This window comes from Aquila chrysaetos, chromosome 11 (genome assembly GCF_900496995.4).
Source record: "Aquila chrysaetos chrysaetos chromosome 11, bAquChr1.4, whole genome shotgun sequence".
NCBI lineage: Eukaryota > Metazoa > Chordata > Aves > Accipitriformes > Accipitridae > Aquila > Aquila chrysaetos.
This window is the reverse complement of record NC_044014.1, coordinates 9,813,141-9,839,387: the sequence shown is the minus strand read 5'-3', so window position 1 is coordinate 9,839,387 and position 26,247 is coordinate 9,813,141. Positions and strand designations below refer to the sequence as shown.

The window sequence follows — 26,247 nt, the reverse complement described above, 5'->3', positions numbered from 1 at the left end:
AGGGAAGGAGTACTTCTTACTAGACAAGCGTTAACACTTTGTAGGTGTCTTCCGATAAAGATGTCTCTCCAAATTCCAGGTTTTAGAGACTTTAGAAGAGGGAAGGAAGCAAAAACAGGCAAAAGCCTGCTAAAATTTGCATCTGTACTGTTACTTATCTGTGCTCTGTGTTCTTTGTAAAAGTGAATGTCTCCTGGTATTTAGGCTAAGGACCGCAGTGTGCGCCACTGGGAGCCCTACACTGTGCATCAGTCCCACCTCCCAGACTCCTGCACCTCAATCATTCTGTGCCAACTGAGATGGCATTTGGCTAACTGAAGAGCCCCACGGACTTGCAGGGTGGAGGCTTGCTGTGTTCCTCAAGTACAGTGAGATCAAGTAAATGCTGGTGCCTTCATCACTCACTGCAGTGAATTCAATTACTGTGCCATAAAAAGGCACCTCAAAAGCAGCGTACTGTTCAGCTTAAATCCTTACCGATGAAATTGGAAGTAGATACAGCGAGCAGTGAAATATGGTTTTTGCAGAAATAGCATATTTTAAGGTTCGGAGGGGGGACTTTTGGAGCTGATGTATTATCACTTTGGAAAGCGTTTCACTCTGTGCTGCTAGAGCACACTTGAGCACAGCTACGGTGGTGAAGAAACCCTGCAGGGCATGAGAGGTCCTGTTGGCCTCAGCCACAGTGTGGTCACGTCCCATCAAAGGCTTTCGGTGAAAAGAAGTGCACAGAGCGGCAGTAGATAAAGGGGTGCAGGGAGCTGCATAATCACCAGGAGATCCATAGCACACCCCCCAGCACCAGTGGGTACCAGGGCCCCCGCCATGTGCTAAACCTGAACCTGCAAGTCCCACCACTGAGCAGAGAGGCACAGACCTCTCCATCCAGTTGCAGAGGCAGGATCGGGGCTGTACACCCAGCTGCAGCTATGGCTAAGATCCCATACATGTGTCTCACCGACTTCAGCATTTCCAAATAACTCAGAAGTTTTACTTGGAATAGAGATGTTGTTGAAAATGGAGAAAGAGAGACTTGCCAGGTCCCACAGGGAGCTACTGAGTGGGTAGGCTCATGGCCTTGATAGGGAAAAGTCTGAAATAAAAGCACCAACTCTAGACATAAATCATCTGAAATTTGCCCCCGTGTTTCAGCATGGTGGATCAGTGCAAGCCTTGTTTTATTCACACAAATGAGAACCTGTATAAAGAGATATTTCTGTTGCTGCTCAGCTGCTGGGAGCTAGCCGGAGGCTGTGCAATCCTGTTATAGAGCATTACAGCATCACCCAGAGGGCCCTGGCTGGAGATCACACTGGGGCTGCACGTGTAATCTGGGAGGACATCCTGTCTTCAGGGGTATTTGAAGTTAACCTAAATTCAGCTGCAGGTAGTATAAAAAACCAAAACACCCCACCACAAAACAATAAAACCAAACAACTCTGGAAGTGGAGCTGTAACTACTGCAGGACCAGCACATCAACAGCATGCTGCACTGATGCATCCTCTTGTCTCATCTATTTGGACTGAAAGCTTTGGGGTAGGGTCAGCCTCCAACTAGGTGTGCACTCTATGCAATTATCAAAACCAGCTTTTGTGATGAACTTCAAAGAGCAGGAACATTTTTAGACAATTATGTTCCTTGCCATGTTACAAATTCAAATGCTGGGAAATCTAAATGAATATTTTATCTACATTTAATTTCTTGGCTTGTACACTGCAGAACTCTTGCATCCCCCAGGAGATGAAGGTGCTCTGCCCACGCAGACGGTGAGGGTGCAGGCTGCAGCCATGAACTCGCCTCACAAGGTTGTGAGGACGTGGACCCTCTGGGCTAGTGCAGAGCAACATGCTAAAGACGACACATGCTTTCAAGGTCTCAAAGAGGTGAATTGACTTGTTTTGTGGCCAAAGGAAACATGAGGGCTTCCTTAAATATTTCAGGCACTGGAGCTTCAAGCCTTAGAAGGCAACATTTTGATCCCAAAATAACGCCCTCCAAAGTGCTACTTCCAGGAATAACCCCACGGTGTTGGCAAGGACCACTGTTTCTAAGGGAATGTTATGAAAATGGCAGTCCTTCCACACCGTCAACTGCCTCAGCCCTCAGAGCTGCCAGAGGAGCCTCCACCGGTAAAGCAAGGCTCTAACCGCGTGTGCCTTCAACACCCCGTTAGACATGATGCAACCATTAATCTTCAGCTCCCTACCTTTGTCTTGTTTCTCCTGGTCACCCTGCTGTTTATGGATGGTCACTTTGTTCATATAAATATATTCCTCATCACCACCTGCAACCAAAGGGAAAAGTGAACTTTTTAACCACCCGCTGCTTTCACGTTGCTAAGTTTTTCCACAGAGACAGATGTAAAATGTGTCTCTGCTCAGTGCATTTGGGGAGAGCATGTTGGTTGAGGCAATGTGCAGAAAAAACCCCAAGCAATAATAAAAAGCAGAAAAATTAAATGCTTTATAGTCAGGAAATTCCATAAGTTAAAATTTCTACTTAAACATTAACTTGGCCAAACAGTACATCCTGTGTATCTTACAAAGTGGATTAAATAAACTTAAGGTTTAATAAGGAAAACAGAAAGGATCAGGAATCTTGGGAATCCTTTGCTTGTAAAGCTGGACACATAACTGTAGTAATTTTACATAAACAATTTGAGGTCACTGCAAAAATAATCTCCGTTTCATTTTCTCCTTTTAATTTTCATGTCTCCCCTTCCCACCAGCCTCCAAGAAAATGTTGCTTCAAGACCCCGTAGCAATTCTCACGAGAGCCCGCCACCCCGTTCTTGGTTGTCCTTGCCCATACCACTGGACTTGGTGTAGACCCGCAGAAGGTCGGAGAGGAAGCTCTTCTTCACAACAGCAGTGCTGCTCAAGTTCTCCTTGTCCAGTATCCTCAGAAAATCTTCAAGTTCTGTGAGCAGCTGCTCGAGAGCTACAACAGCAACAGGGACAATCGTTGGCAAAGCAGTTGGGTGGCATGTCAAAAGAGGACATACATTAATTCTGTATTTTCCAAGATCCTTTGTATTTTTCTGCCCAAGAATAATTCATATTTCATTTTCCAGCTTGAACCCTCCCTCTAGTTTTGAAAAGAAAGTGGGTCCCAAAACCAAAAAGCCTCCAGCTTCCCTTAGTCTGTTCATACATCAGTAAATTCCATGTAAATACCTATTCTTTTTGCTCAACTGGGGAAAGCCTGGAGGGATTTTAAGCATTAGGCCTGAGATTGCACAAAAGCAGCTAGCAAGTTCTTGATACTTGCATCCTGAGTCCCAGCAAACATCACTCAAACCTCATTTGGATTGGGATCTACCAAAGACCCTGCCTTTTGCTTCCTCTTTCCAAGTCTCTCCTTATTTCTCTCTCTGTAACAATTTGAAAATGTTTATGTGTGTCTCCCAAAAAGAGACAAAAAAACCCACCACCCCCACCCCCACCCCCCCCCCCCCCCCCCCCCCCGCTACATAAATCATAATTCAGTATCTTCTCAAGCCATCTTGCTTGGGTAGTGACCACAGAGATCATCGTACCACGTGGAACTGAAAACCCAAGACCGAGCAGCTTCTCAGACAACCTCAGGAAAACCTGCCATACCAAAGACATCCCTGCATACCCGCAACAAGCAACTCGGACACGCCGCTCCCCAGCGCTGGCAGCTGAGCCAGGCTAATAGGTTTGTTTTCCTCCTGAGGAGGTGCTACTCAGCTCTGCCACCGACAAATCACTTCTCTGACAGAGCTCACGCCGAAGCAACAGGCATTTAATTGCTTGCTTTTGTTCACACTGAAGTTTATCATGGGCTAATTAGCAGCAGTGGCAGGAGCCTGTTCCAGGGAGGAAAAAACAGAGTATTATGTGGAGAGAGGAAGCGCTGCACAAGAATGATGGTGTGTGGGAAAAGCACGGAAAACCCAGCCAGGGCTGTTCCTCCCCTTCGGAGGCTCCCCTGCTACCCCGCTCCATCGCTCCCTGATGCTAGGGAGCTGCGGGGCAGATGGGCAGCGAAGCTTAGGTTTGCCACTGCCAGGTTGCAAACCAGGCTGTGACTCCTCAGCACACCATCAAGGAACATGACATATGGAGAATTTAACTGGGGCAATTCCCTTCACTTACAGCATTTCCATGCCGTGTGTTCCCGTGGTACCCTGTGAGTCACAGTTCACACCCATGAACTACAAAAGCGTTAATATTTTGGTTTCATAGTGCAAAGCGCCTGAAGCATATCTAGTTTAAGTGCTACCACCTCCAAGGTCAAAGAACATTTGTGTAAGAGCAGGAGAGAGCCATCACCTTCTTACTCCCCCATCTTTAGCCACCAGGCAACCCTTCCTTGGGTGAATACATGTTAGAAGACTGATAAATAAACCATAAATTATACTGTAAAGGTTTATGTTGCTAGCCATTAATTGAAAAACACGCTACTGCTCTCCAACTGTATTAATCTCCACTAGCTTGACTGTAAAACAGTCTAATGACTCCAGATCAATCAATAACAGCTCCAGAGGAACCTACCAACTGGTAGTTCTTCACACTTCGTTTTATACTCTCTACACCCAATTAATTCTCTTCTCCCCTGATTTGGGACCAGTAGGGAATGGAAAACGCCTGTATCATGCTGTGTTAACTGGAATGATTTTGCTAGCTGCTGTTTTGCCCAGCTATAACCCACTGCAACCCAGAGAAAGCAAGAATCACTTCAAGAAACAACAGCTTTTTTCAAAAACTGTAAGGAAATGGGTAGTATTTGTTGACAACAATAGTAGATGCCACTGATATCACTAAACAATGACCTGTGAGCATTTGGTGTCAAACACACTCATAACCGGCTTCTCTCAAGCTTCAAGGAACCTGCTTCTTTAAGGAAACTCCACTGGGGTAAATCACAGCCTTGCTATACTCACTCATCTGCTTCAGTGGCCCACTTCAGAAAGTTTAAATTGAGGTCAGTTCCTGCTGGTCAGGCTTGGCGGACCGGACATTTATGTGTCAGGAATGATATCAGAAGAAACAGACAAAAAAAAATACCTAACCTTAATTTGAAGCTTCAGAAGCGACTCAGCTCTCAACAGCTGCCCACATGGATGTCACGATACCGGGTTTGCAGGGAAGGGGGTATAATTCCCATTCCCTCCTCCACCCCCATGACTGCAAAAAATGACTTTATTCTTCTCCCAGGCATTCACAGCTAGCACACAAACAGGGCTGAATGCTTATGAATAGCACAGCCCATACAGTAGGTTACATTTTCCAGCCCACCAAAGCTGAATTCAGGCTTCTAGTGACTCAAAGCAACTCATTTAGGACACGATCCTGGGGCCACAGAGGTCAGTGGAAAGACTCTGTCAGGCTTCAACGGATTCAGACTTCAGGGACTCAAGAGGGATTCATTTTGCTCTTCTTCAGCAAGAAGCAGCATATAAACCATCTGCTTCTATGCAAGCATTTCTTTGATCTCAGCTGGACATTCCCAATCCAAACCTGATACCTGCAAAAATAAACTGCCATTGAAATGAATGTGACCATTTATTCTCTCATATCGGAAGGAGAACAAGCTAATACTTATTGGAGAGTGACGAATGTGAGAAGTAAAAAGAATTAATACAATGAGGGTCTGTAAGATACTTGTGCAAGCAAGTATCGCAGCAGGTCCCAGCAGGTCAATAGGACTAAAAACAGCTGAGAGCCCATGTACTTCAAACCATCTCAGGATTTCAAATGCTGGAAACCATTGCTTGATCTCAGCTAAAGACCTATCATGCTGTGGTGATGATGTATTGAACATGCTCATGGCAAAACCAGGTTGGTGGTTATCCAAAGCAGCCCGAAACAAATGGCTCTCCCTCCAAGCTACGTTGTATTGCTCTCCTTATCTTAGCGGTTTAGAAATGAGAGCACATGAAGAGATGATTCCTGTAACTAGGCTTGCTCTGCAGGGCAGTAGTTGCAGATGCAAGGAACGTGTTCGCAAAATCTGGGAGCTGTGAGCAGCAGGATGAGAGATCAAAAGTAGACAGAAGCCCAGTTCACAAGGCAGTGCAATCCTCAGAGCTGCTTTTGAGAAACCTCATTCCACAGCTACATTACTCTTCTCAACTCTCATAGCACTTCTTTGTGAACCCCTAAGTACAATGTGACTCAAGTAATCTTTCTGGCACCATCTCAAATAAATACCTCCATAGCACTTGCAAAAATTTCAGCCTACTTAATGGAAAACAGGAGATCAAATCTAAGGTTAAGGTTGACCCAGAAGAATTAAGAGACTTAGCCAAACGTCACTGTGAATACCTCTACTGAATCCAGTCCTCTCAAGCCCCAGGATATTACCTACTCCATCTCCTTCCAAAGCATGGCCACAGATATGGTGTACCACTAGATAGCACAGCACAGCTCATATCATGCTCTTCTCCATAGCCACAGGCATCAGTCACTGGATAAAAACCACAAGGATTTCAAAACAGACAGTGAAGAGAGGTGTAGAAGCATCACAGTCAATGGAAAACTTGACTGATTTGCATCTGTAATGAGTGGACAATCATCAGGGGGTTACAACCAGAACTACCAGGTCCTCTTGCATGCACGTAACTGGATGATGAGAGATGTTCTCCCTCCTTTTACTCCAAGGCAATGCAACCCTTTTTACACAAACTCCAGGGCAGCCCTCCGACCACAGCAGACACTCTCTGTTTGAAGGTTGCAACTTTGGTCACAGCAATAAGCGAAGAATTGCTTGAAACACAACTGATCTGTTTCAATGGCAATTCAGTGGCAGTAGGACAGCACTGAAAAGGGCTTCTTTTGGCAGGAGTCTATGGCCTTTCTTTGCAGACAGAAAGTCTCTTGCATTGCAGCAGTGTCTATCCTGGTTCATGTGAAGCCAGAGCCAAAAATGCATCAGCTTGCAAAGCCCCCATTGAGGAAGCACATTCCTTACAAAAGAGCTGCCAATTTTGCCTGACACCAAGGTCACCGAAAGGTAAATGACCATTAAACTAGATTATAAAAGCCATTCCTACCAATAACCACTGATCTTTGTCATTGTGCTACAATAACAACCTATGTCTACATCTAATTACTTCATGTCTTGGCCTTATGAGGAAATGAAAAGACAGGCTCAGAATGAACTTTCATTCAAGTGTTTTAGTAACCACTGGGTAGGATTATATTAGACCGTTTAATCTAAATTCAATTATTTATTTTATCAAGGTAGAAGGGCCCCAGCCACCGGAGAAAGAACTGTAATAAGATACATACTAAAAGACAAATTCTTTCCTCTACTGGGATGAGAGGTGAAAGATAAGGAGTATCATTTGCTAACAGGAAACTAAGGCATAGAGAGATTAAGCGATTTGTCCAGGGATACAGGCGTATTCTCCAGCAGATCAGGAATACAACCTAGCTTTCCTGCATCCCAGCCTGCAGATCTCGCTCCCAAACCACCCTTCCTTGGATCCCGAAGCGTTGGGAGATTTCTCACCTTCCTGCCGAAAGCAGGATCTGGGGTTTGGTACTTTTGGCTTCACCCCTCCTGGGAGGGGCTGGGCTAAGCTGCTGGCAAACAGCACGCATCCAGGCACCTGGTAAATACCTGCAGCCTGTGTCATGCCGAGCTTTTCACTTGAAAAACCTTGGAAAGTCCAGAGATGGTGAAACTGATAGCAGCGCCGTGATTCACGCGAGCGTCAGGCCGCGGGAGCAGCGGGGCTCCTCGAGGTACCCGCGCATCCCCAGGCTCCCCGGACTGCCTCCTCCGTGCAGTACATCCTACGGCAGCCTTTCGGCCCCCATTTCCCACCGACCAGCCCCAGCTGGCAGCACCGGGATTCCCCAGGGGCTGCTTTGGCAGAAAGCAGTTCCTTTCTTGCCCTGGTTTCTTTTTTCCTTCGCTGCATAAAATCAATAGAGCAGCTGATGAGTGTGCAGAGGGGACAGGCGGGTACAGAGACAGCATTCAGGCCGCTGAATAGCGAGTGCTGTCAGCAGAGCGGGAGGACCCAGCCCAGGCCTCCTTGGCTAATTTGGAGTCTTACAGTAACAGTCGGCCTTTGCAAGAGGGAAAAGTCGCCCACGATGACAGCTAGAGAAGGCCATTCTCCCCAGCTGTGAGGAAAGGCAGATGTGTGGATGGTGACAGCTGTAACAGCTGGATGACCCCTATACGGGGCCACCTCCCAAAACAGCAAAGCGGATCCTTCCTCAGGCAAACCAACCTTACTCGTCCTGACAGCTTCAGGGTCTTGCAGAGGAGCAGCGAGGAAAAGGGTACAGCAATGCTCCGGCCCGTCTGCAGCAGTTACAGCTCCGCTGCCCCGCGCTGGGTGCCGCTGGCTTGGGCACACACGGGCCACGTAACGCAAGGAAGGACACGCACGGTGAACGGCTCGCCCAAATGCGGCGCCAGGAAGAAGCAACATCTCTGCCGAGCCCCAGAAGGCTGCTCTTCCAAGAAGCATCCCCATCACACTGAAACCCCACCAGCATTCACCCAGGGTGACGAGCAGAAAAAAGCAGACAAGCGAGGACTAAAGTTTACCAGCTTGGTTTTGATCATCAGAAAAGAGGCGTTACTTCCCACAGTTGCACCTGCAATGACTGGCCAGCCTTCCTTCTTCTAGCTTTTCATGGGAAAAGAATAAAAAGCCCAGCCCATTGTTGCCCAGTTGAAACTCTTCCATTTTTTCACAGAAAAATAATTATAAATATATAAATATTTGTAGGAAAAAAGCTCCCCACAGCAAAGTGAGAAGTGTTATGTTTATCAAAGGAAAGAAAAAAAAAAACCAAACAAAACAAACCCAAACCCCCACAAAAAAACCACCAAGCTTCTGGTAAACAGTGAACTTTCTTATTGGAGAATCACTGTTAGATTAAATGAAATGAAAGGCAAAATTCACAAGCCCGAGACAAGCTAAAATCCCTCAAGATAAGAAAACTGTAAAATTGGTGAACTTCTATCATAGCTTCCCTATTAAATCAGACAAGTGTCAGACAGTTATGACCGCTGTCACAAAGTTGTCTGATTCACAGACATAATGAGTGCTCACAAGGAGGAGAGAAAGGAAAAAAAAAAAAAAAAAAAAAAACGCACCCAGACTGCTTCTATTGATGTACCTAAAATTCAGTACCGCCTGGCTTCACACTCAAGTTGGGAACATTAGGCTCGTCTTTGTTGCAAAGTATGAATCATGGAAGGAGAGAGGCAAACAATGTGTCTCGTTCGTTGTGGGCTGTGAACTGCACAGATGAACCCAAGCAGCTCTGCGTGGGCTGCTCTGGAAGTTCGAACAAGACTTGTATTGAGAAGCAGCAGCTCTAACCTAGGAACCCTGAACTTTAAGAAAACGGCAGCAGAAAATGCACACAAAGCTTTTTTTCAGTTAGCTGAGCAAACAACAGACTTCTCTTCCCTCTGCTGAAGGTGGGAAACAGCATCCAAGAAAAATTAAGGAAAAAAAAAAAAAGAAGGAAGAGAGAAGAGAAGCAAAACATGAAAATTACTGTGTCGTAAGGAGTTTTTACTGAGCAGTCTTGTATTTTAGTGCCATACTGCTTCATTACATGCAATAAGGGCATACGCACAAAACTTCAAGGGCAATACAGTGATGTCTTTCTTCGCAAAGGGTCTCAGTCTTTCCATGACAGAGCAACTGGTGAGTCACTGGAGGTCTCACACTGCCAAACAAATTTGTTGGATGACACCTGAGAGAAGCCAGCATCTCTTCCCTTTGTAGCATGCCGTATTAGCAGACTGCCCACCAAACTCAGAAGTCCCCCAAAGCTTTACTAGGCTACAGACTGCAGGTCTGTGCTCAGGTGCTTAGCTAGGCACATAGCATCAGCAAACGGGGACATATCACAAAGTGCCACGGAACACCGCGCCGGGACCTGGGGTTGATCGGACTGTCACCCTGAGAAGTGCTGCATCCTCAGCGTGCAGGGGACCAGGTCGCATATCACTCGTGTAACACAGGGACTCCTGCTGGGGCAGGACCGAGCTAGGAAAACATCAGGGAAGCAACCAAAGAAATGTCAGCGCAGTAGCCAAATGGGTAAGGAGGGATCAAACCAAATCAAGATAACTGTCAACTAGAAAAAAATTGGACCAAGTCAGGCAGGGCAGGATTTTAAAGAAGGTCCTCTTTCTAAGGTAAATATCACCAAAAGCAGGCCCTAGCGGGCTCCCTTCCTAGCAGGGAAGAAAACAATCCCAACAATTCTTACAAAGCAGAAATCGTGTTTGCTGCCAAGCCCCAGAGTTGAATCTTACAGTGGCGTGACAGAGAGACATAATTTCCTCTAAAGCTGCCACCATTCATCCCCTTCTCTCCCCACAGTCCTTTTTGCTGTTTTTTCCCCTTACTACTTCAGTTTTCAGCTAAGATTGGTGCATGGGTTTTTTTTTTTCCTGTCTTGTGAAGTTTTGCTCTCCTCTCCATCACATGGTTGACTTCACTGGGGGGGTCGGTGACCACCAGACCTGCAACTTAAAGGACATCCGTTGTTTGCTATCTAATGTGGCACATAGCTATATCCAGGAAGGGGCTACTAAGAGGCGTTTGATCAAATACAACAGCTGTCTTCATGACAAAGAAACACGCAAAAAACTCAACTACGTGACACAAGCACGTGGGGCTCTACTGCTTGAACCCAGCGCAAGGAGGCATCCCACAGCCCCCCGCGCAGCCCAGCCTTGTTCTCCTCTGCCTTAACGCGGTCTTTGCTCCACAAAGGTGGCAACACGTGCTCCTGCACCTCAGCTCAGGTCTTTGCCGGGGCTCCTGGAGCCAAGTCTCTTCGGTTAGGGAGCACGATTGTAGTCAAAGTGCTGTGGCAGACTTCGCATCATCCTTGTTCATCACTCTGCGGGGCTATGTCTAGAGGAAAGCACATTTCCATCCTTCTCTGCGTTACAGAACAGCAGCAGAAGAGAGGGCACACTGCTGTCCTAATGCCTGCCAGAGCCTGTGGCCACAGCACCCCTCTTTCCCGTGGAAAAAGGAAGCCTGGGACACCATGTCCCCAAAACAGCAACTGGGAAAACACAAGTTCCTAACGAGATTAACTATCACAATGATGGTGAACGACAGCCCTGGAACAACACCCCGCAGTTTGTACCACTGCAATACAAATAAAAGAGGTTAACTGCCAAAAATATTTGTAGATGGATTTCTTTCTCGCAGGCAAGAAACAAATTAAAGGAAGCTGCCAGATACATAGAGGCTTGTGTTGTTCTTTTTAAGAAAGGACATGCACACACACATACACATGCCCACACCCTCTGAAGGCCTCATATCAAAGCATTTTCCCACCATTCTCTGTTGATTTAATGGCATCATTTCTCCAACGAACAATAGAAACATACCAGAAGGGGAAAGCAATTATGTTTGAGAAAGCAAAAGCAAGAGCTCTGGGGTCAGAGAGAAAGACAGACACACAGCCCTGGAGTCCCCAGTCTTTTCCTTGCCGTTTCCTCTGCAGCAAGGGCTCTTCGAGTCACGCCGCACACAACAGCCAGGGCCGGCCCTCTGCTCCTACAGCTGAAAAGCACAATGACTACACAAGGCTATTGCACTAGTGCACGGGAAAAACAGGTTTTAAAAGTATCCAGAAGTATATCAGGGCAGGCTGGCAAAGCCTACAGCAACATTGTTACTGATTGCTAGATTTCTTTCTTAATAATCTTGCTCAATCCCTTCTCCAAACATTGCATGTGGTCCTTATCCATCCTCTTCAGGGTAACCTGGGAGCCTAATCGTCGGGAGGGAGCGTGCAGCTGAGGCACTGAGCAGTGTTGACGCAGCAGTGTGCAAACCAGAAATTTTCTCTGGAGTCCCAGTGTATAACCATCAGCAGACAAATCTGCTCAACCAGCCCCCCCAGAACAAATTCCCCCCTACCACAATCTACAGACATCACCGAGGACCAAAGCTCACCCCCCTTCCCAACACGATTCAAAGCAAACCAGCATTTCCTAAACTTCAGTTTAGGGTTAAGAAGCATGGAAAGGGAAGGTTTAGGAATGACTACGCAGTACTTCAGAGGTCAAATTACAAACCCTCTCCTGCCCTGAGCCACCAGTGCTCAGCCAGTATCTCCCAGCAGGGCTCCAACATCTGCACAGGAGGCCACAGCTCCCACCCACCCTCCCACAAGCACGGGGAGGGCACAGATGCCAGGAGATGACCCGAGGACAGGGCTGGATGTCCTCACTCTTACATTCAGGAGATGCCACCTTTATTGCTCTCCCACACCTCCAGCATGACATTTCACTGAAGTCAGGGTGGAAGAGCAGCCTCCCAGAAGCAGGCAGCTCCCCTGTTTGCTACGGATTACCAAAGCAGCTGGGCACCACATGAGCTGTTTTGAGACACATGCCCTGTGGAGAAACACCAATGTTGTCCTAACACTGCAGTGATGCTCCAGAGAAACAGAGGCTCTGCCCTGCTTCACACCCCAAACATCGCTTTCGTCACTCAACAGGTTTTCAAATTCTTTGGTACCATTTGGCATCTGTGTTATTAATCCACGTTGCCCAAGAAACTCCCAAATATGTTTTCTTAGTAGAGCCTCTCTGTCCAATACTCATAAAAACAAGTATTGGCTGTCTTGGGGAAAACAAGTGTCACTCATGGGGAAGAGCCTCGGAAGAGAGCCTCTCCCAAGCCACCCAATTTATGCAATGGCTGCAGGCACATTACTCTTCCAACACAGGTCCCATTCACCGCATGAAAGAAACACATCCATCCTGCTAAAACACAGGTGGCAATACTTGGAGGAAAAATGGTGATAGAGTACTTCTCATAAGCCAGGAGTGTACTGGAATAAGTGATGCAGTAATGTGCAAACCAGTGTGGAACCAGTGAAGATAAAGGGTCGGGATCCCAGTGCCATGGAGACTGCTGGAGCCGCGCATCATTGCATGAGGAGTTACGACGTGAGCTCCCGTTTGTCTCCGTACAGATCCAGGCCCCACATGGTGTGATGATCAGCCTCATAGAGCAGGGATCAGAGAAGCCATGGACATGTATTTACCTACTGAGATAAGGAACGCTTGCAATGACCCACCTCATGGCTCTTGGTTTGACTCATGGTGATGGACCTGTCCCACTGCCCGCAGCTGCTTTGCTGCATGGGGCAATCTCTTACAAGGTACGGTAGGTAGCGTCAAGCACCAGAAGAGCTGCCAAGACTGAGAAATAAACCTTTGTTTTACCACTAGGGTCACAGCAGAAGCCACCACCTGCACCCTACGCTTGAGTCTCATCACCGAGCAGCAGCAAGTCAAACTCGGAGACGCACAGGTGGGAAAGAAGAGGCTCAGGAGAAGACAACCGTACCGCACCTCTGCCTTCTTCCCCAGCAGGGCCCCGCAGGAGGCCAGGGGGGCTGAGGCAGCGGAGAACCGGGACAAAGACTGGCGTTTCTTTTTTTCCATGTGAATTGGAAAACTTTTCCCTTTCTATCCAGACTGTGAGGCATGGGAAATGAAAGACAGCTCTCAAACCAGCAAAACAACCATTTACCGGATAAAAAAGATTTTCTTTCTTTGTCTGTCTTGCACTTTGTTTACATGAATGAGAGCCAGTTATCCAGACTGGGAACAATACTCTGAATTAAATCTCTGAAACCCATTACATAAATATGCCGAAGGTATCACTAATCCTATCACAGATTTAAGAGTTAGATCATTATTTTCATTTACCATTTCAGCAGAAAATCTGTGACAAGAAACTGCTGATGAACGAGTTCAAGCCCTTCCAGCAAATTCAGCTTCCTTGGAGCTTTTCTAAACTCACGTTTGACTCTTTCATCTCCCTCTTAACAGACTTCGGAGGCATCCCTGTAGCTTGGCTGTAACTTAACCAGCCTGGCCTGGCATTTCTCTTTTCTTGGCACTACACGCTAATGAACACTTATGTCAGCCTTAGTAGCTGAGGATCCCTTCCCACCTGGCTCATTTGGGTAGCAGTGATTTGGGATCAGCAGCTCATGCCTGGCTCCCCGCAGTTAGGGCAGGCCACGCTGTCCTCGCTTAAAACCGCATTGCTGTGTTTTCCATCCAAAAAGTGAACATAATACAGTTAAGTGTTGGCACTAACAAATTAATAGCTTTTAATGAAAGTAATAACTTAAAGGAACTCTCTATTTACTTACCGCTAAGCGCAGCCTGGCTAGTCCACCGCTCTGCCTCCAGCACTGGAAGCAATTCAGTCGAGGACATGATTAGCATCTTGCAAGCAGGAACTGCCCTCGAGATAGTTTTCTAGTACTCACAGGCATAAAAAGACGCACATCCTCACAACTGCTGGCTAGCTGGTAAGGAACAGCCAGCCGCAGCCAACCCAGCAGCCTTCCAGTTCTGCAGAGAAGGTACCAAAAACCGCTGGCCATTCAATTTGCTGACAGCCCAGAGAAAAAGACGAGGCAGAGACATTGCTTTGCCTACCCGTTTAGGGAGCAGTACATCTTGGATATTGCTTAGGGAGGGATTGTAGGCTGCCACTGCAAACGTCTGCTCCAACTTTTGACTTTCCTTCCACCAGTTCTGCGCTTAATCTCCAGCCCCAAAGGCGAAGCCGAGGCAGCCAGGGAGCACAAAGCCACAGAGCCTTTCAATCTGCTCAGGTTAGGAAAAACATGAGGATTGTTTTTGTTGTGGTTTGTTGCAATTTCATTTGTTTTATTGTTACCTGCTTGCCTGGGCTTTCTAAGAAGCAGACAGGCAGGTGAAGGAAAGACAAATGACTAGGAAAACACTCCCCATTTTTAGGGCTAGGCATATTTTGTTGCAGGATTCACTGAAAACAATAAAAAAATGTGACTTTTTTCAGATAAAGTAATCTTGATTTTACTCATTTGTTTCAGGAAAAAAAAGAAAACAAAAAAAAAAAAGAGGGGGTGGGAGGAGGCTGGATCTCCAAAGACTAGGCAGTTGCCCTCTCACCCTTACCTCCGAGGTGTGGAGGTGGATTTAAATCCCTCCCCTGACTCAAGGGATTGGAATTAGTCTTATCTGGAGGCTGCTCCATCCACTTATGTTACTAACGAGGGGAAGGAGCATGGGCTGTCCCACCTCAAACGGCACCTGGGATGTAACCACCACATATCTCCTTCTGGTCCACTGAAAAGCTTCTACTTATCATTGCACCCAGTCCTTCATCACTTGACTTCAGTTAAAAAGAAGAACAAACATAGTATTTTGTTTGCCCCCAAACAAGATTTCTGTCCGGCAGTCACCCCAGGGAAGTAATTTCTCTCACACTGGCACTGCTGGGACTTTGAAGCCTACCCACAGTTGCTGCCTCCTGACACTGGCCGACATGAGAAACTACCCAAGGGGGAATGTCTGGCCTGGTAGCCAGACAGAAAGGGCAGGGAGCAGCGACTGCCTCCATCTCAGCCTTCAGCAGGGACATCTGTTACAGCCTCCCGGGTAAGCTGCTGCACAGGTCATACACTGCATGAAACGCAGACCAAAAACCACAGGCACAAGAGCTGCCAAGCTCTGGAGGGCTGCTCAAGCCATCGAACTCCTCAGCTCCTCCATGGCATTCAAGAAACGTATGATCTAAATTTCCCTCCCATTTTGAATAACATCTGTCTGAAATTTCCAGGTGGGACATGCCAACTCATGCTTCTACAAATTCCCCCTCCTGGGGGGCAATGAAAGTGCAGGAGATGGTTTCAGAGATGTGGAAGAGAAACTGGATCTATAGGAACCTCTCAGCAACAAAATAATACATTGTACTTTCCCCACCCATGGTTATCCATCCTCATCCAGATTGCTTCGGAGGCAACGCTCCAGCATGTTTTACCCGCATCCTCAGGGTGTTATCTCAAAAGGGCATTTGAGGATGAATGCTGCACGTTGGTATAAAGCAGCAGAAGACAGGTGAAATCCTTGATGCAGGCTAAGACACCTCAGTGAGGACCAGCGCGAGTCTACCCCTTGCTAGGCGCAGGCAGATATAGTGGGGGATAATGGAGGGAGCGGGAGGAAGGTCAGTGAAGAAAAATATATGTGACAGCTTATATCCCTCAGTGCCGCAGCATCTCCACCTGGCCCTGAGCAGGCCAGCACGCTCACACAACCTGGCACCATGCAGAGAGCACGCTCAGATCCTGGAAACAGCGTCCTGGGACAGCATGGTGCTCACAAGCTCTGCCTCCCTGCTAGCTTAGGCATCTCTGGGCAAAACTGCAGACTCACCTTTTGCAACACTTGATAAATTGGTCCTGCAAACCTGGGAAAGGCTACCGTGCAGTTAAATACTTCAGAGACTATTTCAAAAGTGCACTTGCTTCAATATTCACCCTTCATCGCAGGTGGCATTTTAGGTCAAAGCACAAAACTTCAGCAATGGGGCCGATAACCTAAGTTTCAGCGAAGGTACACACCCAGCACTGACTGATGCTCAGACTCCGGCCTCACCAAGCCGTGTTTTTCTCTTAACACACCTCACCGCATCTAGACCTCTGCTTCCCACCTCAGCTACCTCGCTTTTCAAATTTTCTGCCCAATTTTAGGTGGCTGCAGGAACTTGCTCTCCTGGCTGACACAAGGCATGCATGCTACCTTTCTTGCATGAGTCAGCAGCCAGCAACAGGAGAGATGTTCTTTGTAATTGAAAAGGAATTAAGTGATTTTGAAGCAGGGGAGTGTTTTGGACTAGTTAGCTGACTGACAGCAGGAGCACTTCAGAAAAGGCTGCATTATGAGAAGCAAACTTCAAAAGGAGAAGTGACAAGGCCAGAGTGTTTGTGGTGCCTGAGGAAGTCATTAGAATTTAAAAAGGACACAGATTGGGCAAGTACACTAGGCTAAGATGAACTGCTGCCAAAAAAGTTTCTTGCTCTTTCCCAGTGCTCCTTAGCCCATATTAGAAATGCAGTTTCATGAGTGTCTGTGTCTCAAAACATTTTTACAGAAAACCCTTGCAACTGTTGAAAACATGAGAAAGATGCCACCGTCAAAAACTAGATGCCTCCTGCTCCCATTTCTCTTTTCAGCTTATTAATAGCTATCTTGCTTTCATCATTCCCAAACAGGAGAGGGTTTCTGCAAACCTCTCAGAGATAAGACATTTCCTAGAGGACTGGTTTTGTATATGGCACAGTCTATCTTCCTACATCACAGCGGGGGTTTGCAGCAAAGCCTTCAAAGGCTCCCAGGGTCCGTGAGCACTGATGCTTGCTCTGCCGGTGACTGACCTGCCAGGTCAGGAGCGCTGCTCTAGCTGGAGAGGTGTGATGTTAGTCAGAGATCAAACTCAATGCAAAAAACTCAGTGGTTTCCAGTCACCAAGGATGCTTGCTAAATTTCTGCTGCTTTGAGGTCTCTGCTATGCCACAGGAGGCTTTGAACTCACAGTTCAAACAAATGAGAGGCTGCAACAGCAAAACTGCAGCCGAAACCAGCAGAAACGTTTGTTCTGGTTTTCCTCAGCAAGCTGAAGCAGCTCACAACAAACTCAACGTTTAGCCCCTTCCACCAGGGCGGCTCAACAATTCTGGGAAAGAAAAAAGCCAAAGCTAGAGGTCTGCAATAACATCCAAGGCCAAAAGATTTGCAGCTTTGGAGTGAAGCCAAAGCTGGTGTTCCACCAGGGCCATTTCCTCCCATCATCTGTTCCCCACCTGAAGGCATTAATGCCCATTTTCTTGACCCTTTCTCCTACAATAGAGACTCTTTTGCTCGACGGTTCATATCCAGACAGTGACAGAGACAACTAAAATGAGTCAACAGCCCTCCAAAGGCAAACAGGGCTCCTGTTGTCTCACCAGGTGCAGGTGAGATGTGGTGAGTCAGGCCGAAGGAATGAGCTCCAACAGCAGCACCTGGTGCAGCCGGTCCCTCCAGACCTCCCCGCTCCCAGCTCGGTGGGTCACTGCAAGTCAAGTTAAACACTTGAGTTGCTTATCTGTCAAGTGGGCAAGAAAAAAGTTTGCTGGAAGTTTGGCAAGCTTAAACAGGCTTCCAGTAACACTCTGAGGAAGCTCACAGGATGTCATAACACAAAGTATTTACTGAAAATTGTCTCAGCGTTCAAATGCTCTTTGTGGATTTAGTTCAAGCTGTGTTGGATCCCATCTGCTTCAGGCTTGTGGACTCAACCATAATCTCAAAGGCACAGAAGTTTTCACCCTATGTCACTTATCCCCACAGATCTCATGGGGCCTCTCTTTCACAAGCTCCTGACATAATTTTGAGAAACAGAACAATCTTTGTACAAATACAGCTACTCCTGAACGAGGACTTATCACAAGAAGGTCTATTAACGGTGCCACATTTCGGGACATAGTGGCGGACTGGCAAAGGCATCTTGCTACGGAAGACAAGATACCACTTCAAAATTTGCTCCAGGAGGTATCAGCGGTAACATCAGCCTGACCCATATGCAAGCAGCCATGTGGGTATTTGGGCCATGAATCAAAGGCAACTGGACACACTGCTCACCACGCTCACCTCTGCAGTCACTGGCTGGAAATGGGTGTTCCTTAGCTGCGGCAGCTCAACAGGCTGGGCAGGTCTACCTGGATCTTTGGACTTGCACTGGAAGTGGGAAGGTTGGGTTTAAATAAATTGGGTTACGTATAGAAGGAGCATTCCTTTGAGAGCATGGAAATACTCAGAGTATACATAAAGATCACATTATTGCTGTGCAATCACCACGGATATCTACCTGAACTGTATCTTCATCTGGTATAGATCCATACAGCCCCACTGAAGCCTACCACAAAAGTTTTAATTAAGAGGATTTAAGAGGATGCCCTCTTCTCAGGAAACTTCAGTTTTATGCAGGCACAAACAGACAGTGCAGAAATTTCCCAATTCACATCAGATCCAGATGTCCAGCTCTGGGGATCCCAAAACACCAGAGAAAAACCAAGATGAAAGTGAAACAAATGCCAGCTGTACTTCATTGAAATGGGAAACCACAAACCGCTCCACGTTCAGTGCGAAGCCCAAACTTTGGGATTTTGTTTGTTTTTAAGAAAAGACAGACAGAATCCACCACCCTTCAATAGCCAATAACCTCACCGGGCTGCCGGGGCTCTCCTCTAGGATGGGAAGGACTGAGGACAAAACCGAGCTCAGATTGTGCAGCACCACAGGCAACTCCTCCTCAGACCAAACACCAGTTCCTCTGGAGCTGCTCTCTCCCATTATAGTTATTCCCTTACATATACATGTATACGTGCTACTACTGTTCCTTGGGGTAGGAGCCCCCCCAAGACAGAGGCAGTGATCTCTGAGGCTCAGGCCTGGGGACCTGGGTTTCCTGAGCAGTACCATCACCACAAAAGCTGTTTATGATCAGAAATACCAGCCAGGACCTGAGGAGCTTTTTCTTGAAAAATATTTTTGTGCAGCTTCACTTAGAAAAAAAGAAAAATAAGAAAACCCAGCAAGCTCCTGATGGGTCAGGATTTTCAGGGCTGGAGCGGGGAGTCCAGCAGAAAAACTTTCTACCTGCTGTAAGTGCAAGGATCAGACTTTTTCACGCCAGTAGAGTTCCCCTGGGCCAGATTCATCAGGACAGCACCAACGGCTTCATCCCAGAGTGGTGCTACAAAGCCCTATAGCTCCTGGTTAACTGCACTAGCAGACTAGGTTTATGGCCCTTTTGCATTAGCCCTAAGCAGCTGGGAAGTACCAATAAATTTGGCCTACGAACTCCAGCTGTGTTACCGATAATCCCTTACTCTCCCAGTGACAGAAGAAGGTTGGAAATTTAAGTTCATCTCCCATAGAGGCAGTGCTCTCTCCTCTGGCAGAGGGGTCAGCATCCTGGAGCAGCATCCCACAGGGAAACCTGCTTTGGCGCACGGTGAGGGCCCTCACCTGGGGCTGCAGCTGGGAACCCCCAAACCAGCCTCTTCCTGCACATCACAGCCCATCTCAGAAATTACAGACTGCTGCAAAGAAGCCCTTCCATGGTCTCCTTTTTCTTACTGCAAAAGGAAAAACCCCACTGATGTCCTAACCTGCCTGCTTTCCTTCCCTTCTCCTGCTGTCAACTGCGGTTCCAGCAAGCACACCCTACCGGGGTGAGACCCAGCAGCTTCAGCGAGGGCTTGCCCCGTGCTGATATTTGGGTTAGGAAACAGCCGCTGTGTTCTCAGTCACCTTTCAGAAGGCCCTGCGGACAAGGAATCTGCTCCAACCTCCCCTTCATGCCACCCAACTCAGTATGAGCTGCTCCTGGTCCGACCGGTAAAACTCACATCAGGATCTGGCCTTGTTGCAGAGGGATAGCCACAAGACCGAAAACCAACATTGAAAAACAAACAACTCCCGAACCAAGAGTCACAAGGCAACCCTAAACTTCTGTTTGAAAATATTTAGGCAGGATATCTTGCTGAGCTGACACATCTGGTTTCCAGAAGGACTTCAGATGGAGCTGTGCTGAAGAAAAACTTTTCAGGATGCCCACAAAAAGAGGGAAACAAAGAGCCCGGGATACACTGCTGCAGTCAAGCAGCAGAGGGAGGACCGGGAGCTGGAGCTGAAGAGCCCCGAGGGAGCCATCCTCATGGCTATCCCCACTCAGCGCAGCGGTTAGACTTAGATGTAACCTGAAGCAAAGTCCTCTAGCCCCTCCATGTACCAACTACAGTAGGTGGGTGATCTGAAGGCTGTATTAAATTCGTATATTTCCCTTAATCCATGACTAATAAGCCCATCTTTTAGCAACTCAGAAGGGCAGACATTTACCAAACGCTGTACTGTTGTGACAGGCCTATTTACGGCACTGGTTCAACTAAAGTCAAGCATGCGGTTAACTCCATCCCTTGATGGCGCGTCTTTGCGCACACAACTCTCTTTTAAGCAAGTCTGTGACGGGATCTGAGCCCGTGCTCAGGCTCGGGGAGGGATGTCTCAGCAGTAAAGCAGGCAGGAGCATGCCTGTGCTTTCCCAACCGGCAGTCAGTTTAACACCTGCCAAAGCACCCCAATCAGTGAGCAGAGAGGAATTCCTGAGGTGTACACTATGCTCATTCCTAACACATTTCACCTTCCAATACAGGCAGGAAGCAGTATCCAAATTTTCAATAGGACAAAAATACCTTTTCTTTCCCTCGCTATGCTAGGTGTGGCCTGGGAACATCAACCAGGTGAAAAAACCTGCCTGGTACCTGCACCAGCACAGCCCTCCCCACATGCTTCCCACTCAGGCAGGCATCCCTTCTGCAAAAAGGGGAGAGGAGGGTAAGCAGGATGCATTTTGTCTCTTGCTTACCTAATAAAAAAAAATAGATCATAAATTATGGCTGGTTTTCAGGTCCTCATTATTGTCCAAGTAGCATTAACAAAGGCGAGAAGGCAAACGCAGCGCGTACCCAGGGGACCTGGAAACACCCAGCCGTTCCCAAAATAGGAGCAACTTGGCAAGTCGCGGCTAGAGCATGGCCAGGACCCCCCCTTCCCGGCGCTCCGCTCTCCCAGGCAGCGCTGCAAGCAGCGGGTCAGGAGGTGCATTCCTCTGACAAAAATACTATGAGAAAAAATGACCGAGCGGCAGCCCCGGCGCAGCCCCCCGCAGAAGCCACTGGAGCTGCACTGGCCCCCTTCACCTCTGTGATGGTATTGGGACTGGCGGACCCCTGGGAAAAGGGCTGCTTCTCACGACGTCCCCGCAGAGTGCCTGGCACTGCCTGCGGCCCTTACGGGATGCTGCGGTGCCGAGAAATTGTGCTGAGATCCTGGCTGTGTCAGGAAAAAGGGAGATACGTAGCAGCGCTCATTGTAAAAAAAAAAAAAAAAAAAAAAATTAAAAAATAAGAAAACCCTGAAATCAGCACAAAACCCAACAGCAATCAGCTCATTGCCATAGGAACAGGTTTAGTGTTATGGCAGCCAGACAACTGGGTCCTGTAGGCTAGTGTCCTTCTGGTAACCTTGGGAAAATCATCGGCTCTTAATTACAAATCTGGGGGAACATTGGATATTAGTGTTTGTACTGCCACGTTACATCTTGGCTCTGGCTAAGGCTTCCCTTGGCTCCCAAGGTGCTGGAAGACAAACATGTATTTTCTTTTAATTTCAAGATAGCTGAAAGCCACGGCCTGAGCAGTGATGAGAACTGTATGCGATTAGGAATAAATGAATAAAACATTCTTAAACAAACAAACAGAAATCCCCTGGCCTCAAATCCCAGACTAGGATACTGGGGAGCCAGAGAGATGCAGAAGTGGTGGAAACCATTGGGCCAGCAAGCCCGAATCGATACCTGGCACTCCACGGTGGACCAGCTCCACTGCAGCAGCAGCAACCGACCTGCGAAACATCCAACAGGGGTCAGGGCTTGGGTCTGCGTTTTGGGGTCTCAGCATAGGAAGTTTTGGGTCTCGGCATGGCACCCAATTCCAACCAGATAGGACGGCGAGCCTCTACTGAGATGCTGCCAGTGCACCTTACAGAGGGTCGTCTTCCACCCTGGGCTGCACCGCCTCGCTGAAGGACAGGCTCAGGCTTTCCAGGCGTTGCCTGCAAGACCACACTGCTCCACGTCAGCTGCTGCACGACTCCCGAGCCCAAGGAGCCCCTGGCATACTCGTTTTGTATTTCTTGCAACTGTGCAGATTGATTTTTGCCTAGCCACAAGGCACAATGCAGACTTAACTGCTTTGAGGTCTGGCAGATTTGGGTTACGTCCAGTTAGCAAGCCCTTTCTAAAAGCTAGGCTAATAGCAGTGACTCTTTGGCCCAAGCAGCGTGTCCCACAGCACGCAAAGGAGCCCTTTCCTTTATTCACTTCCCATTTCCCGCCCATTTGCCTCAGCAGCAAACTCCCTGGTCTCAGAGAGTGGGTGGGATACATGGGGAGGAAAGGAGCAATCCCTCCCCACTGTACTTCTCCTCCTCCACTGTCTCCACCTCCCACCGTACAGCATCAGGACCACGAGCTGTTTCGCCCTGCCCCTTCCAGGAAGGAGGACGTTTGCAAACACAGCCCTTCTGCTGAAAAGCAGCTTTTCCTGGGAAAGCATGGAAAGAGATAGCAGCACCCGCAAGCGAAGATGGACATGCAGTTTCCACATGAAATCAATGCAATAGCGCAGGGGGAACTGCCTCCCCTGCGTAAATGGCATCCCCAGGCAACTTTGCTCATTAAGAGGAGATCAGCTGCCAGAGAAGGTGGAGGAAGGAGAGACCCCGCAGAGTAACCCAAACCTCCCTGCTCTGATTTTGTTATTCCAGGAGGAGAGGGGATGGGAAGGAATGTAGGAAGGCTGCGAAACAACCAGCTAACCCTGAGGGTGCGGGACCATGCTAGGTTCAGCCCCTCTGTGTCACAGCACAGGCTGCAGGCTACCCCAGTCCAAAACAGCCCCGGGAGCAGCCCTGGTGCTCCCTCTCGCTTACCCTTGTGCGAGCGAGACCAAAGGTACATTGCTGCAGGCTGCAGTTAATGCAAGGAGCAGCTGAAACGGCCAGAGCCGCACAGGCAGCCTCCCCATCACCTTGGGTGCTGTGGGGCGAGCGCAACCAGCCCTCTTATCTTTGCTGCGAGCATCACCAATCTTCAAAGCCCTTCCCTGTGCAAGTCTTTTTCCATGCTTCTGTCCCTGCCTTGAGCTGACACGTGAGGTTTTTCAAGGAACAAGCAAGCAAATTCAGCCCAGCAGTTTGATGCCTCATCAATGGTTTTCTTGAACCGGCTCCTATTGATCACCTCACAGCTGAAACCTAGCAATCTGCGTCAGCAACCAAGTCTGAGGACAGGAAAGGAGCGTGGGGGGAACCCATCATCTCTGGCCAAGATCTTTTGCGCATTGGTTTCGCCTCCCAGCCTCTGCAGCGTTCCAGCCTTTCTGTTTTGTAAATACACACGCAGCGCCAGATGACTCAGCCCACTGCTTCCCCTCAGGATTTACAACCGGGATACACGCAGCGGTGCAGGGGAAGGTGAAGGGAGCGGTTTTACACCACGTGAAAACAATGTCATTTGTTTTGCTGGGCAGACTCACAACCCTCCGACAGGAACGCTCCCACCGGAGAAGCAAAGCCAAGCACAGGAGCCATGCGGCATCCTCCGCGAGCAGCTGTGCAAGGCCCCTTGCAAGGTGCATCCTGCATGAAGCTACAGTAGACACGTGGGATCCTGCCCGACCAAGCCCTCCAGCAGCTTTCCAACACAGCTGTGGCTGTCCAAGCCACTGACTCAATATACTGTAATTTAAAACAAAACTAATCTCTTCAGTTAAAAAAAGAATCAGTTACCCTGAAGACTTACTCCCTTTCCCTCTCCTCCTGAAAAAAAATCAGAGATTACCGAGCCTTTGGCTAAGAACTGCTTTGCTGGAGGGATGGAAACCTTGACAGTGGTCACTCTTAAGGAGTAACAGATGTGCCTTTCCACTAGAAGTCCCTCCTGCCCAGCTGAACTCCAGTACGTGTAGGAGACCTGATGTGCCAGATTCTCTGGCGAGGAACATCCCAGCGACACTTCCAGACCTCTGAAAATAGAGGGCAGCCAAGGAGGATCGACACGGCAAACACCGTGCTTGGCTGGGCTGGAAGGTAACCTGGCTGGCAGTTCTGCCCACACCAACCACGGCTGGCCAGGGGTGGAAGCTTACCTTTCACTCATGGCAAAGGAACAGAAAACGGCCGCTTGCGAGTGCCTGGGAAGCGACTGACCTGCCAAGGGAGACTTCATGATGAACCAACCAAATATATAAATAAAATAGAGAGCATTTTCCCTCCAGCCAAGCAGAACTGTTGACGAAACCACCCTTCTGCATGACACATTTAGCAGTGCTTCGAGGAAATCAGAGAGGCAGTAAATCCATTAGCACAGAAAAGCCTCTTTTTCCAGACAGTGCACTCTCAACACACAAGATTTTTGTCTGTAGAACAGCTTAAGAGCCACAAGTTCACAGATACCTGGAGTGTGCCAAAAGTAGATCCAGCGCAATGGGGATGGGTGTTCATCCACGCAGCTGTGTCACGGGAACATAGGCCCTGCTCCAGCAAGCTGAAACTCCCTTGACTGATACAGACTGTGCCTCTATGGAGAAGCATCATAGGACGGCTTACGTACGCTTCTGTTTAAAAGTTCCTCCTCTGTTACTAAGGGTGTACCTAGCACGAGCAGCTGGTAGGGCTGGAGTAATGCATGCTCTGTCCCAGATTTCTCACAGATCACTGAAATCCCTTCAAAGGGACTGCGCACTGTGCTGACAACCGAGAGGTTCGCTACTCCCGTCGGAGAGGTGGGCAGGCACCTCTGGAGACTCTAATCCAAGTCCCTGCTTGGAGCATGGTTAGCTGCAGCATGTTGCTCAGAGCAACCCGTTCCTGTTTCTGACAGCCCTCAGAGGGAAAAAGCTTTTTCTTACATTTAAATAGAATTTTCCTGTATTCCAGTTTCTGCCCATTGCCTCCTGTCCTTTCACCAGATACCACCGAGAAAAGCCTGTCTATGTTCTTTACTCCCCGCACTGGGCATTTATACATACGGATGAGATCCCCCTGAACTGACTCTTCTCCAGGCTGAACAGTTGCAGCTCTCTCAGCTTCCCCTCCTGTGACAGATGCTCCAATCCTTTAATCTTCATGGCCCTTACTTGAACCAGTTCCAGCGTGCTCACATCTTTCTTGTACTGGAGAGGCCAGCATTGGAGCCAGCATTCCTCATGTGCCTCACCAAGGATGAATAACGGAAAAACCACCTTCCTCAACCTGCTGGCAACACTCTGCCTAACGCAGCCCAGAGGCTGTTGGCCTGTTGCCACAAGGGCACATTGCTGGCTCATGTTCAACTTGGTGTCTTCCAGGACCCCCAAGTGGTTTTTTTGCAAAGCCGCTTTCCAGCTGGTTGGCCCCAGCATGTACTGGTGCATGGCGTTATTCCTCCCCAAGGGCAGGACTCTGCCCTTCTTTCACGAACTTCAGGAGATCCCATCCCCCCAGGCTGGTGATGTCCTTCTTAACAGCAGCACAACCATCTGGTGTACCAACCACTCCTCCCAATTTTGTGTTATCTACATAACTGCTGAGGACATACTCTGCCCCCTCAGCTAAGTCACTAATGAAGATGTTGAACAGTGTTGGCCCCAGTATCAACCCCTGGGGCACACCACTAGTGACTGGCCTCCAGCTGGATTTCAGGTCTCCAGTCACAACCCATTGAACACGGCAGTTCAGCCAGTTTTTGCCGCACCTCACTGGCTGCTTCTCTAGCTTATACTTCATCAGGTTGCCTATGAGGTCGTTATGGGAGAGCGTTG

General features: G+C 48.3%; 1 protein-coding gene across 5 annotated transcripts in view; it reads right to left on the bottom strand.

Annotated features, from left to right (window-relative positions):
* The window catches only part of AFAP1L2 (actin filament associated protein 1 like 2), a 73,797-nt gene that overhangs the window by 26,545 nt on the left and 21,005 nt on the right, over positions 1–26,247 (bottom strand). For all 5 annotated transcript variants that reach the window (XM_030030873.1, XM_030030874.1, XM_030030875.1 and 2 more), the window contains exons 2-3: positions 2,813–2,941; positions 2,208–2,285 (exon numbers count right to left, since the gene is read on the bottom strand). In XM_030030873.1, the coding sequence (XP_029886733.1) occupies positions 2,208–2,285; positions 2,813–2,941 (207 nt within the window). The remainder of the gene's footprint in view (positions 1–2,207; positions 2,286–2,812; positions 2,942–26,247) is intronic.